This window comes from Triticum aestivum, chromosome 5A (assembly GCF_018294505.1).
Source record: "Triticum aestivum cultivar Chinese Spring chromosome 5A, IWGSC CS RefSeq v2.1, whole genome shotgun sequence".
Classification (NCBI taxonomy): Eukaryota; Viridiplantae; Streptophyta; class Magnoliopsida; order Poales; family Poaceae; genus Triticum; species Triticum aestivum.
Genome location: NC_057806.1, coordinates 43,347,501 through 43,362,718, shown reverse-complemented (window position 1 = coordinate 43,362,718; position 15,218 = coordinate 43,347,501). Strand labels below are relative to the sequence as shown.

Below are 15,218 nucleotides of genomic sequence, written 5' to 3'. Positions count from 1 at the left end.
ATAATGTAGGCATGTATTCCGAATATAGTCATACGTGCTTATGGAAAAGAACTTGCATGACATCTTTTGTCCTACCCTCCCGTGGCAGCGGGGTCCTATTGGAAACTAAGGGATATTAATAATAGAGTACCAGACCAAAGCATTAACACTTAGTGAATACATGAACTCCTCATACTACGGTCATCACCGGTAAGTATCCCGATTATTGTCACTTCGGGTTACCGGATTATAACACATAGTAGGTGATTATTGACTTGCAAAATAGGATCAATAACTCACATATATTCATGAAAACATAATAGGTTCGGATCTTAAATCATGGCACTCGGGCCCTAGTGACAAGCATTAAGCATAGCAAAGTCATAGCAACATCAATCTCAGAACATAATGGATACTAGGGGTCAAACCCTAACAAAACTAAATCAATTACATGATAAATCTCATCCAACCCATCACCGTCCAGCAAGCCTATGATGGAATTACTCACGCACGGCGGTGAGCATCATGAAATTGGTGATGGAGGAAGGTTGATGATGACGATGGTGATGGATTCCACTCTCCGGAGCCCCGAACAGACTCCAGATCAGCCCTCCCGAGAGAGATTAGGGCTTGGTGGCGGCTCCGTATCGTAAAACGTGATGAATCCTTCTCTTTGATTTTTTTTCTCCCCGGACGTGAATATATAGAGTTGGAGTTGAGGTTGGTGGAGCACCAGGGGGCCCACGAGGCAGGGGGCGCGCCCCCACCCTCGTGGACAGGGTGTGGGCCCCTTGGCCTTGATTCTCTCGCCAGTATTTTTTATATATTCCAAAAATATTCTCCGTGAAGTTTCAGGTCATTCCGAGAACTTTTATTTCTGCACAAAAATAACACCATGGCAATTCTGCTGAAAACATCGTCAGTCCGGGTTAGTTCCATTCAAACCATGCAAGTTAGAGTCCAAAACAACGGCAAAAGTGTTTGCAAAAGTAGATACGTTGGAGACGTATCACAACATCAATATAAGAACATAATGTATACTAGGGATCATGCCCTAACAAAACTAACTCGATTACATGATGAATCTCATCCAACTCCTCACCGACCACCAAGCCTACGAAGGAATTATTCCTCCCGGTGGGGAGCATCATGGAATTGGCGATGGAGAAGGGTTGGTGATGACGAAGAACGAAGACCCCCCTCTCCGGAGCCCCAAAGGGACTCTAGATCTGCCCTCCCGAGGGAGAACAGGGCTTGGCAGCGGCTCCATCTCGTGGATCGTGATAATTCTTTCTCCCTGGTTTTTTCTCCGAAAATAGGAATTTATAGTGTCATGGTTGAGGTCTACGGGGCCACCAGGTGGGTACAACCCACCTGGGCGCGCTAGGAGAGGGGGGCGCGCCCTGGTGGGTTGTGCCCACCCAGGGGCCCCTCTCCGGTAGGTCTTGGCTCTAGAAATTCTTATATATTATATAAAAATTACTTAAAAAGTTTCGTTCCATTCTGAGACTTTTATTTCTGCACAAAAACAACACCATGGTAGTTTTGCTGAAAACAACATCAGTCCGGGGTTAGTTTCATTCAAATCATGCAAATTAGAGTCCAAAAAAAGAGGAAAAGCATGAGAAAAAGTACATACGTTGGAGACGTATCAGTTCTATACGTTGGTCAGCCTGTGGTCGGACCCTTTGTAAGTCGACAACAGAACACTAATGTGGTTGGGGTCCTAGTGTGGATAGGTTCCATGTTAACATAAATATATAGTGGGGATCACTCTCCTGGGTATATAGCTAGGATTCCAACTACACATACTTCCATTTTGGTAAGTGCCTCATGCAGGAGGAAATATGCATCGTTACGGAATGACACTAACAACTTGGTTTCATAGTTAGAGAGAAGGAAGATTATGCTCGGAAAAGTGCGGCATCAAGAGAAGGTTTAGCAATACTTGGTGGTATAAATTGGGGGTCAAACCACAGAACTCTAATCCGGATCTTTGAAATGTCGCATTATGTGTTTGAAGCACTACATGGTATTTCTCATGAGGGAAAAAATGTTGATGGTAGAATTTTGGCGCCGGCGGTGGGGGAGAGGAGGAGGTCGGCAGCGAAGGGGTTGGAGGTTGGGGAGCGGAGGAGGAAGACGGCGTGGGTTGGTTGGGTTGGGTTTGCTTTCCTTTGCTTTGCTTTGGGGCCGTGGGTGAGGATGGCTTTTCGTTTTCATTTGATTTGAAACCCACAAATTTGAGCATTTGCCTTCCTTCTCGAGAAGCGGGAAGGGCCTGAAATATTTTATTCTGTGGAGCCGGAGCGGGAGCGGGGTGCTGGGGTTGGACCAAGGGCGAGGTCGGCAAGGGAGAGCTCACCCGCGTAACACCACCGCTGTCGACGGTCACTCTACAATGTCGATGCCTCTCCAGGCACTCGCTCACACTGAACCTCGGCAGTGTCACCACCTCACCACCCAAGCTCGGGATCGAGCTATCCACCATCACTCCACGTCCCTAGCAAGGACTCGATCGCGTCACCGTGCGTTGGCATCTACATCGCCCCACCGGCTAGCATCAACTACAAGATGTAATCAACACTACTAGTCACCCACAGGTACCAATCTGAGGTTCCAGTACAAAGATTGAACACAAGAGATGAACTAGGGTTTTCAGATGAGATGGTGCGGTTGAAGATGTTGATGAAGATGGGCCTCCCAAAGATGAGAGGGTTGTTGGTGATGACGACGACTTCGATTTTCCCCTCCCAAAGGGAAGTTCCCCCGGCGAAATCGCTCCGTCGGAGGGCAAAAGTGCTCCTGCCCAAGTTTTTCCTCGAGACAGCGACGCTCCGTCTCGAAAGTCCTCTCCTTATATTTTTTTCTAGGTCAAAAGACCTTATGTAGCAAAAGATGGGCACCAGAAGTGGGCCAGGGACCCCACTACCCACCAGGGCGCGCCTGGAGGGGATGGCGCGCCCTGGTGCCTAGTGGGCACCTGGGTGGACCCCTCTGGTATTTCTTTTCTCCAATATTTATTATATATTCCAAAATAAGTCTCCGTAAAATTTCAGCTCATTTGGAGATGTGCAGAATAGGTATCTCTAACGTAGCTTTTTAGGTCCAGAATTCTAGCTGCCGGTATTCTCCCTCTTTGTGTAAACCTTGCATATTATGAGAGAAAAGGCATTAGAATTACTCCACAAAGTGTTATAATGAATAAAAACACTATAAATAACAGTAGGAAAACATATGCAAAACGGACGTGTCACCCAACGAGGAGCAGAAGGAAATGATAAGCGGTTTTCAGCAAGGTAATCTCTGCAAGTACAGAAAGTAGAGGTAACAAGTTGTTTTGTAGCAAGGTAATTCGTAACAAGTGGCAAGTAGCAATAGTAGCAAAGCTGCAGGAAGGTAGCCCAATCCTTTTTATAGCAAAGGACAAGCCGGAAAATTCTCTTATATAAAGCAAAGCGTTCTAGAGGACACATGGGAATTGTCGTCTAGTCACGTCATCATGTTTAGTTGATGCTCATTCGCTACTTTGATAATTTGATATGTGGGTGGACCGGTGCTAGGGTGTTGTTCTTACTTGAACAAGCAACCCTCTTATGATTACCCCTCTCCCACACATCCGCAACTATGAAAGAAGAATTAAGATAAATTTAACCATAGCATGAAACATATGGATCCAAATCAGCCCCTTACACACTACTAGGAAAATGCCTACTAATGGCGCACCAGTTTCGCCTACTAATGGCGCATCACTGGTGCGCCATTAGTATCACGCCACTAGTATTTATTACTAATGGCGCACCACCCAGTGCGCCATTAGTATATAACACCATGCGCCATTAGTATGCCTCCCAGGGCCATATTTAACCATGTGCTTTGGCACACTAATGGCGCACTGCGGATGGATGCGCCATTAGTATACTTGGCATACTAATGGCACACTCTGTAGTGATGCGCCATTAGTATGAATATTAGGTTTTATTTTTTTTTACTTTTCTGATTTTTGCATAGGTTACAAAATATATTATTTGACTGAATATAGACAGTAGCACACAGCAACAGCAGATTCATCGAATACAATAGAAGATTAGTCTCCGAATACAATTCATCATATTAGTCTCCGAATTCAAAAGACCGAACAAAGATAAAACATTACAAGTCTCAAGATCGCGAGTATCGAGTTTGTCGGAAGTAATACTAATCCTAAGAAGTCCTACTAATCATCATCATACAACTTCTACTCGTTATTCATAACAAGTCATACGATCATCATCTTGATAGTCATCGAACCAACCCTACTTAATTGTTCTTAGCACATGATCATCAGTATTAGGCAGGACCTAAATACCCTATTTAAGCTAAAATAGCATAAAACAATATAGACCTTGACTCTCCATTATGGAGAATGGAGAACATCCTGTCTCCAATTCTTGCGCTTCGCTTCCTTTTGCTTCCAAGAAGCTCCTTATGACTGTCCATACATTTTTTCCATCCTTTGATTTTCATGTCTCCACTTCTTTTAGAAATCTCGTATGGACAGTTGAGATTCGTAGGATGACCTGGCTGTATGTTCAAATCTTTAACACTACCTTTCTGATACATCATATGAGGCACACAATTCTCTGGGATTATCTATTGAAAAACATAGTAATAACTTCATAGTTAGCAATGATGTACTAGTTTAGAAGTATGCAAAAGATGCACAGATGTTGTAATAGTAAAAATCTTACCAGGGTATCTCCATGGTAGTTACCGTAGTTGAACACATGCACTAGTGGCACGTATTTACCATAATGTTGAGGAGTTTGATTGTGGATAGTGTAATTCTCAATGTCAGTACAAAATCCGACCAGATGATTTTTCTCCTTGTAAGTTGTTAATTCGGAGCCATCGGTGTAGTGGGTTTTGTCTACCATCTCCCGCACATTCTTTGAACAATAAAAATAAGCTGTCAATGGAAATAAGCTGTCAGCTATTTTGAAATAAACAATATAAATTAGCTAATAACTATGTTTGAGAAACTCACATAGCGGTAGAACTGGAGGCGTATCAACAAGGACCCAAATGTCCATATTGTCTTGGTTGATGTCAGGATTACCAGGATCCATGGTGATAAGCATACCCTCATCAAAACCATACATCTTGCAAAATGCTTCCCAATTTTTGCAACCAAAATGGGTTACGCTCTCAGAATCATATAGATTTACTTCAAAGTCCACATCGTGATGAGTCTTTAGGTGAATTTTCTTTGTTTCAGAAATTTCATGGTCTTCAAAATCCATCCTCTCCAAGACATAGCGTCTTGCATGGCATGGGATAAGCTATACTCGAATTGTAAAAGATGAAAATTACACATTGAAATAGTTGAAGTCATGCTTAATTATGAAAATAACACTTGTCGTCGTTGTGTACCGTTTCAACTTCGAAGGTCTCCTCGAGCTTAATGCTGAAGCGCCGATCATTGTCCAAGTGAGGCATGTCGCACAGACCTCGATTGCCGTGGCACCAGTTGCACTCCGCCGGGAGACTTTCGTCGTCCGATGATGATGACGACATATCCTACGTTCATAATTCAAAACTACATCATTTAGGGTTTGTCGACACCGAGGCATCCTAAAAGCTAAGCTTTTATCATTTAGGGTTTGTCGACGCTGAGGCACCCTAAAAGCCTAAGCTTTCATCATTTAGGTTCTTATCAACACCGAGGCACCCTAAAAGCCAAGGTTTTATCATTTAGGGTTTGTCGACGTCGAGGCACCCTAAAAGCCTAAGCTTTCATCATTTAGGTTTTGTCGACGCCGATGCATGCATTAGTCGCAAGTACCCCATATGTCCTATTTTTAGCAAAGTCATGCTAAAATTCACGGAAAATTTCGGCATGGCCTTTGCTAAAAATAGGACATATGGAGTACCCGAATTTGCCGGAACAGAAGTTAATCGACATTCCGGCAAACTCAAGGGCCTCTCGGGGTACCTGCAAATTCATCATGACACAATGGTCGGAGACAAAACCCAGCAAACTAGCAAGATGATCATCATCTTTAAAAGTCATTACTTGTCAAATACAGAAGAAGGAACAATTTATTTGTGACATAGTTGGCCCATACAGAAGAAGCAACACCCTGCACTAGCCTAAAAACAAGTGAAGTTTCACCCATATAAGAACAACTTTATAAAAACAGAGAAGTTGCTATGTTTTTTCTACTGCTAGGAAAAACATCACTCATTGGAAATGAAAATCTCAGTACCAGCATTTTGAACTTTGAAATGAAATACAGTAGTAGTATTAGTAGTATATGGAGTAGTATCTTGTCTAGTAGTAGTATTAGTTGTATATGGAGTAGCAAGTTTTGCCTCAGAGACCGCAAAAGCTATGTTTTTTCTCAATTCAGATAGCTAATTGGAAAACCACGTCAAGTCCTGTTTTAATACTCTATTTCTCAATGCATGCAATTGGTTTCATCTGGACTACATCATAGAACCACCAATAAAGGACACTGAAAAAAATATAGAGATGCCTACGGTTCCTATCCTTGAGTAGCATGATTAGAGATGAGTAGATCTCCTAAAGGTGTCATAAGCACCTGCTGTTACTCTTGGAAGCAATGCAAACATGTAAAAGTTATTACTGTTGACAATACTACTCAAATATCCAACTATCAGGACACAAGGCATGATAATCCATCTAATCTAATGAAATCTGAACTCAACTTGATCATGGTTCATGCCCTCAAACACATCAGCACCTCAAGAATGCCATGACAAAAATGAAAAGGACCAAGACAATCACCACACAAGTGAAGAGAGAACTCGGGGCCTCTTTGACAAAAATGAAAAGGACCAATACAATGAAAAGGACCAGTGAGATGAAAAAACTAAGGTAAGGGGGGACATCAAAACGCAGAAGTGCATAACACAAGCTCAGCGACATAGACACACATAACAGCCGCACAACAGCATAGACATTAAACATGTGCAGAGATCACAATCAATAGAGGCATAACAGTAGAAATTACAAGTGTAGATTGCTCTGTTCAACAAACTTCCTATCAGTCCAACAATGTTTCTGAATCTAAACTTTTTCAGTTAACAGAACCTAAACCTGACAATGTTCAGTTAACATAAAGGGGGGGAAGGGGAACCGGTGCAGCTCACCGAGAGGAAGACGATGGCGAGCTCGTGTGGGGATCGACGGTGAGGCCGCGGTGGCCGGAGGTGGAAGAAGGCACAGACGCCCTAGACGGTGGAGGCGTCGGTGTCGTAGAGGTGCCGGAGACCTTGCCCTGCGAGACAGAGAAGGGGCCGTCAGCCCCGGCGCAGGCGGGGGGCAAGGGGAGGAGGAGGAGGGGAAGGGGAGGGGGAGGGTCGGGGGGCGTACGGTGCTGCGTTGCTGCTCGGCGCCGACGGCAAGGAGGAAGGCGAAGACGTTGAGGGTCGGGGCGGCGGGGGTGGGGGCGCGGGGGCGGTGGGGGCGACGAGGGTGGGGGCGCGGGGGCACGGGGGCGCGGGGCGGCGGGGGTGGAGTCCGGCGGGGGTCGGGGCGGCGGCGTCGTGGGTCTGGCGAGGGAGAGAGGGACGAAAGGGGATCTCTGGCGAGGGAGAGGGAGGACTTAGCTATAGGGGGAAGCTTACTAATGGCGCACCACCCGTCGGTGCGCCATTAGAAATCTTTTTTTAGATAGCAATGGCGCACCCACCGCCGGTGTGCCATTAGAAATCTTTTTTTAGATAGCAATGGCGCACCACCAGGCCGGTGCGCCATTAGTATATTTATTATTTTTTTTTAATAAATGAATATGAATATGAAACAGTAATATTTTTTATAAAAACAGTAATAATTGTTGTTTAACAACAATTGTAGTCTACAATTTTTTATAATTATTTTTAGAAAATGAATATGAATATGAAACAGTAATATTTTTTTATAAAAACAGTAATAATTTTTTAAAAATATCATCAAATTTGTTATTTGAAAATATCATCGACGGCGGCGGTGGAGCGGGGGAGGGCGCGGGGGGTCGTCGGCGGCGGTGGAGCGGGGGAGGGTGCGGTGGGTCGTCGGCGACGGTGGAGCGGGGAAGGGTGCGGGGGGTCGGCGGCGGCGGTGGAGCGGGGGGAGGGTGCGGGGGGTGCTCGGCGGCGAGGGGGATCTGGCGAGGGGGATAGCTATCGAGAGGGAGGGGGATCGAGATCGAGTGTCCTCATGAATATCCAATATTTTTTCATATGGAATATGAAAAAATATCATCAAATTTGAAAAAATATTCATGAATTCAAAAAGTGCCCATGAAATTTAAAAATATTCGTGATATCAAAAAGTAAAAAAAAATGCCCATTACTAGTTTAAACTAGTAATGGCGCACTATGCAACGATGCGTCATTAGTAGTTTTGCAAAAAAGTAAAAAAAATACAGTAGTGGCGCACTCTAGGGCTGGTGCGTCATTAGTAGTTTTAACTACTAATGGCGCACTCTGCCCGGATGCGCCATTAGTATGTTTGAGAAAATGAAAAAAAAACATTTTGTTACTAGTGGCGCACCGTGTGCCTGGTGCACCATTAGTATCTTCCACACTAATGGCGCACCAACAAATGATGCGCCATTAGTATATAGTAATGGCGCACCACATGTCTAGTGCGCCATTAGTGTCATTTCCATCTGTAGCCCTTTTCCTAGTAGTGACAGAAGTACGTATATACTAGGGTTTAAACTTTAGTCACTCTAGAAACCTATCATCTATTTATTACTCCACGATGTCTTTTTCCTTAGGCTCAAATATGATGAAGCATGTAGTCGACGTTCACACGACACCACTAAAGAAAGCAACAACATACATATCATCAAAATATCGAACTAATAACAAATTCACATGATTACTTATAACAAGACTTCTCACATGTCCTCAAGAACAAAAGTAACTACTCACAATCATATTCATGTTCAAGATCAGAGGAGTATTAAATTTCATTAAGGATCTGAACATATAATCTTTCACCTAATAAACCAACTAGCATCAACTACGAGATGTAACCAACACTAGCTACTAGCAACCCACAGGTACCAATATGACATTTTGATATAAAGATTGAATACAAGAGATAAACTAGGGTTTGAGATGAGATGATGCTGGTGAGGATGTTGATGAACATTGATCCTCCCATGATGAGAGGATTGTTGGTGATGTCGATGGCTTTGATTTTCTCTTCCCGGAGGGAAGTATCCCTGACGGAATCGCTCTGTTGGAGAGTAAAAGTGCTCCTGTCCAGGTTCCGCCTCGAGACGACGGTGCTTCGTCCCAAAAGTTCTTTGTGTATTTTTTTAGGGCAATTGACTTCATATAGCAGAAGGAAGGGGCCGGAGGCCAGCTGTGGGCCCCACAAGGCATTAGGGTGCGCCCGGGGGGTGACCACGCCCTGTTGCCTTGTGGGCAGCGGGTGGCCCCCCTCTAGTATTTATCTTCGTGAAGTTTTAGGTCATTTGTAGCTCTATAGAATAGGTATGTCTGATGTCGCTTTTTAGGTCCAAAATTCCATCTGTCGGTAATTTCCTTCTCCATGTATATCTTGCAAATTAAGAGAGAAGATGCATTAGAATTACATCATAAAAGAAAATAATAATAAAAATATTATAAATAACAGTACAAAAACATGATGCAAAATGGACACATCACTTAGCAAAGAAAGAAAGTTGGCCGCATCAATCCCTCTTGAGCTTGAAGTAGTCATCATGTGAGCTTGAAGTAGTCATTATGTGCCTCCACTCCCTCCACAATGTGTAAGAACATTTTCGCATGCGGAAACAGCGACAAAACCATGGATCATCCAAAAAAGTTGGGTTCGAAGAAAAGTAGTCATTCTGCAATAGCTGTGCTCCGGACACCCTATCTCGATTGATCACTCTTCCCCTTCGATTGAGCCCTTGAAATTGATAATATGCTCCACCTGCCGACCCATTTCCTCTTGCATGCTCATGAGCATGATCGCGTCCACTTCTTCGTCCGAATATGAGGTATCGAAGAACTCATCTTGAATCATTTGATCAAGCTCCGTGGGTCCATACCCCTCGCCCGGCGAAGCATGGAAATTCATCGTTTTCCCTAAAGAATCACAAAAAATACAGTCAGACAATGTATCAAACACATAGAGTGCAAAGGCGGAGCCAGAGAGTTGCTAGACGTACCGTGGTGGGGTGCGGGCCGACGACGACGTCCCCGGCGGTGAGGACGGGAGAGAGGATTGCTCTGCCGGAGGTAGCGGCGTAGAGGCTAGGAACGGCTGCGGGGCGCAGGCGGCAGCGGAGCGGGGAGACGGACGCCGAGGAGTAGGAAGAAGAGAGGAGAGAGCGAATGGATCCGGTAGGTCGATTTGATGGATTTGATGCAATTTGCGGTGAGGTCAGCCTGTCGGGTCCGACATGACGTGTCCGGGCGCCCCATATCCATCCCATATTTGAGCTGAATTTAAAGGGTGCCGGTTAGCCCGGACGTTTGAGTCATGTTTGAGGCGTTCGTCTGAATCAAAATTTCATGACCGATAACTGGATGGCCCGTCCAGACGTATGAGGCGGGTTTGGACGCCCGCTCAACTGCTGTCCCTGGAGTTTAATGGAACCTGAGTTCCCTGTTTTTTATTTATTTTTAAAGACAGCCTTGCCCGGCCTGTTGGTGAGTGGTCCGGCTACAAACATGAGGACTTTTGTCTTGCACGAGTGACGAGTTTACCAACCTAGTTGTCACACGGTTGACGCATGCAGAGGATCACGACCCCCGTCCACCCACCCACCCACCCCTCCTCGTGTTCTTCCTTCCCATCCCATCCCATCCCGTTCCCGAGGGGGAGTGGAGTGGCGAACCCAAACCCAAGGCCAAAGCAACACCAGTCGCACATCCCACCGCCCCGCAACGCCAAGCCAAAAGCGAATCCACCCCGCATCCCCTGCTTTTCCTTCCTCGCCTCCCTAAATTTAGCAGCATGGAGGGGGACGAGAGCGATCCATGGGGGCCGCTGATTAAATGAGGCCAGCAGATCGCGGTGCGCCCCCCGCCTCCGCCTTCGTCGCCGCCCCCGTCTCCGTCTCCGTCTCCGTCGCGGTCTTCGTCTCCTCGTTCGTCGCCGCCGCCGCCGTCGTCGTCTCCCCTGAGGTGAGACTCGCTCCGCCATCTCTGCTCTGTTCCTCGACATCCCGCCCAGACCCAGTACGGCCTCTTCCGCCTCTTCTCCGGCTCTGAGATATGGAGCAGAGAGCGAGATTTGGCTCTGGTTGGATTTGGCGCCTGCCGATTTGAGAAGGGATTCGGTCCGAGCCACCAATCGGGGCGGGGAGTCGCTAGGTGGCGGCGTGTAGGGTAGGGTAAGGCGGCCTCTCTTGTTTTTGCGGTCACTACGATGCTGTTTTCGTTCTATAATAGAAACAGCAATGGGGGAAAACCGATGGCATGGCATGGCATTGGCAGTGTGATCTAAGGTGCAGTTTCAGTCTGATTTGGGCGAGACTGCTGCTTGCTTCTGAATGATGGTAACAGGAGGTGGGGATGCGGATTGGTTGGACACCAAATTGGGCATACAGATGCATTTCAGTTTGATCTGGGCAACAGGGGCTTGCCATCTTACCTGTGTTGCTATCAGAATGGGTGTGAGTTTTCCGCATCGCGGTGACCCATCAGGCATATAGGAGGGATCACCAGACTGCAATGGGTCCTAGCTGTTGGAATCTCAAATACGTACTTGTTTGTGTGGTTGATAGATTGGGGTGGCTATGCTGTTGACAGTACACGAGCAGTTAGATCATGCTTGTTGGGGTTTACTGGCAAGAATGCCGTGACAACAGATGATGCTAGCTCTGCTCTGGTGTTATGCTGCACTTTCATTTTCTTCCTTATTTGGTTGATGCAAATGCTGAAATGCAATAGCGGCTTGTTTATCTTGGCATATAAGCATCAATTTCATGGCTCCTTGTCTTGTCGTACATGTATATGAATGTGTGCATTTAAAGAACAAGTCAGTTGCATCACAAATTCACAAGAGTCTGTGTGTAGCTGTAACTCATCCCCATTCTACTTCGTAGACTGAGAATCTTACCTGTATGTTTATTTTGTCTAAGTTATGTTGCTTCCTGTACCACTTTCTTCTCCTTGTTTACTTATTTTCTGTTCCCTCTTGCATAATGCAGGTTGCATTCAGCTTCCGATATTGCCGTGTTCCCCAGGAAGAGAGAGTGCTTGGGGCACTCTCATATGCTTCTCCGAGACTCGCTCATTTCTTTCCTTGCCAATGAAACAAGACAGTCGCATGGCGGGAAACTCGGTGAATCTGCCTCATGCAACTAGAAGAAGAAGTACTTTGGCTTTCAAGTTCCTGATACCCTTCGTTCTAGTTCTTTCAGTTTCTGTTATTGCTGTCACCCAGTACTTCCAAAGTATCTCCTACTTTCTGCGGCCGCTGTGGGACACACCACCAAAGCCCTTCTCCCGTATCCCGCACTACTATGCCCCTAACATGTCCATGGACCAGCTGTGTCAGCTCCATGGCTGGGGCATTCTCTCCTTCCCTCGCCGTGTCTTTGATGCTGTTCTCTTCAGCAATGAGCTCGATATTCTGGAAATCCGCTACCATGAGCTCTTTCCGTATGTTGACAGGTTTGTCATCCTTGAAGCGAATGCTACCTTCACTGGCATCCCAAAGTCACTCACCTTCTTTGAAAACCTCAACCGTTTCGCATTTGCTAGCTCAAAGATTGTCTATGACATGCTTCCCATTGGAGATTTGGATCCTGATTCTCGCCGAATGCCCTTCCTTGTAGAAGCCGGTCACCGCCGTGCACTTAACAACCTGCTAAAAAGATCAGGCATTGCTGTGGGGGATGTCTTGATCATGGCTGATGCCGATGAGATCCCCAGTCCTGAAACCGTGCAGTTGCTGAAGTGGTGTGATGGAATACCGCCAATCATGCATCTCGAGCTAAAAAACTATATGTACTCCTTTGAATTTCATGTGGATCAAAACAGCTGGAGAACGACAGCGCATGTGTTCACCGAGCGGACCAAGTATCAACACTCCCGCCAGACCGACCTGATGCTGGCCGACGCGGGCTGGCACTGCAGCTTCTGCTTCAGGGAGATCAAGGAGTTTGCTTTCAAGATGAAGGCATACAGCCATGCAGACCGGGTGAAACATGACATCTTCCTGAACCCTGACAGGATCCAGAGAGTCATATGCAATGGGGATAACATTTTTGACATGCTACCTGAGGAGTACACGTTTAGTGATCTCTTCAAGAAGATGGGGCGGATACCGAGGTCAGCGTCCGCTGTTCATCTTCCATCCTATTTGATCAGGAACGCGGACAGCTACAGGTTCTTACTTCCTGGTGGGTGCTTGAGACCGGGCTAAATCAGAAGTGTCTTGTAACTTGTTAGCCAACAGTATTACTTTTAGATGCAATGTTGTTGTTACTGTGGAAATAGGTGTGTTTTGTTTGATGTGGAGCAGTAATAGTTTTACTGTTTTAGATAGGATGGTAGAAACTTTGTGTGTGTGTTCAAGGAACCATGTGAACTTCAGCTTAGAATTCACCTAAGGTGATACAAAGGTAAAATAGCGACAGGGATCGCCGCCCTTTTGGGTTCATCCTGATGAGCAGGAAGCACATGAATGATGTAATTGTTTTTGATCTAAATAAGGAGAGAATGATGCCCTTGTCTTCTCCTACTGGAATCAATGGAACAGGCTACAAATGCAGAAATACAAACATAGCTGCTGACTATATCATCTGCATTGTTTGCATGCTAATCTATGTTTAGTGTTACTTAAACATTTTTAAATAACAATCTCTAATGGACAAATGTTTATTTACAGTCTAAACTCACATGTTTCCCTCTCAAAATGAGAACATTTAACTAAATAATTTACATTTAGTTGTAATCATATACAGTATATAGTAAGTCCATGGTGTACTATTTTTGTTTTCCTTAACCTAGAACATGAAGAGCCTTTTTTACTCCCTTAAAGTCACCCCCTCATCTGTCTGAGGCTTGGAACTGTAAATGGAAAATCGGGAGAAAATGTAGCGCTGATATATCCACGTGCTGATATATTTACTTGGAACTGTAAATGACAACATAATGCAGGAACAAGCCAAAAACTATACACGTGCTAGCCGCTTTGCATAATTATTATTCAGTAATGTTCAGCAGAGAGTTTCATTTGATCTTCAGACCATCGACCCACACATGTTAGCTTCTGGTACATACATGGGCCCTATGGAAATTTTGATCTGCTTGCAGCTTGTAAACACTTTCTTCAAGCTGCTCAAAAGTTGCTGGCAAATCTAACTTTATTGATCATTTAAACCTCGAAAAGGAACATGTGTGCCAAAATATAAGAAAACCATTCAGCTTGACCGCCTTCCAGATATTTCTGTCATCTGCTGTTTCCCTCTATAGGATCTGACACATTGTTCCTAGTTCGTCGACACATCATGTTTCTTTCGTTCCATTTTCTTTAATATGCTTCGCATTATGACCCGCTGTTTAGTGTAGACACGACTTCATGTCACTGTTTTTTAGCATGGAAAAATATTGCACTGTGCAAAAGTTGATGCAAAACCAATACTTTATTTATCTGATGTGCATTGTGCAACAACTTTAATTGGTTAAAGCTTTAAGATGTCTGCATTTCTATCCATGTAATGTACTCTCCACATATTAAATGATGCATATCTTCCATCAAGCCTCAATAGTGCTTTTGAAGGTACAACACATCTTTGCATTTTCTAGATATAATTGCATCATACTCACTTTCTTCTACATAGTTTTTCTTTTCTTTTAATACGGTCTGCTCATCCATGGCTATAAGAAGAGAATGCTCTGTCTCTCCTCTCCGACAGCTTCATACATGGAGGCTCCCAAGGTCAAGATGCCAGACTTGTGCTTGCTCTTGCTCATGGCACTCATGTTGCTTCCTGGTAAGCCTTGCTTGGAATAATTATGCGATGAATATAAAACAGTTTCTCAGTACTCTATTCTTTTTTCTGACGCTGCTGTGCAAAATGATGTCCTTATTGTTTACTGCAGGGTCCGAAGATCATACCTGCGCGACGGTCAGCCAGACCTACATTACTCTCTTATGTGTGCGTGATACGTGCGTCAAGAACTGCCACAGCGAGGGCTACACAGGAGGGAAGTGCGTGATCACCTCCTTGGAACCTCCGATGTTAGTCTGCTTCTGCATGAAACCCTGCTGA

The 15,218-nt window shown here is 45.1% G+C and overlaps 2 protein-coding genes across 2 annotated transcripts; both read left to right on the top strand.

Moving 5' to 3' along the window:
• The first annotated feature begins 10,758 nt into the window (after positions 1–10,758).
• Positions 10,759–13,680, top strand: LOC123102207 (beta-1,4-mannosyl-glycoprotein 4-beta-N-acetylglucosaminyltransferase). The gene is made up of 2 exons (XM_044523513.1): positions 10,759–11,118; positions 12,147–13,680. The coding sequence occupies exon 2, from the start codon at positions 12,248–12,250 to the stop codon at positions 13,364–13,366; it is 1,119 nt and encodes a 372-aa protein (XP_044379448.1). The 5' UTR covers positions 10,759–11,118; positions 12,147–12,247; the 3' UTR covers positions 13,367–13,680.
• A 1,189-nt stretch (positions 13,681–14,869) lies between these two features.
• On the top strand, positions 14,870–15,218 carry LOC123101196 (defensin-like protein 10). Its single transcript, XM_044522760.1, has 2 exons — positions 14,870–14,939; positions 15,049–15,218. Exons 1-2 carry the CDS (start codon positions 14,870–14,872, stop codon positions 15,216–15,218), a joined length of 240 nt encoding a protein of 79 aa, XP_044378695.1.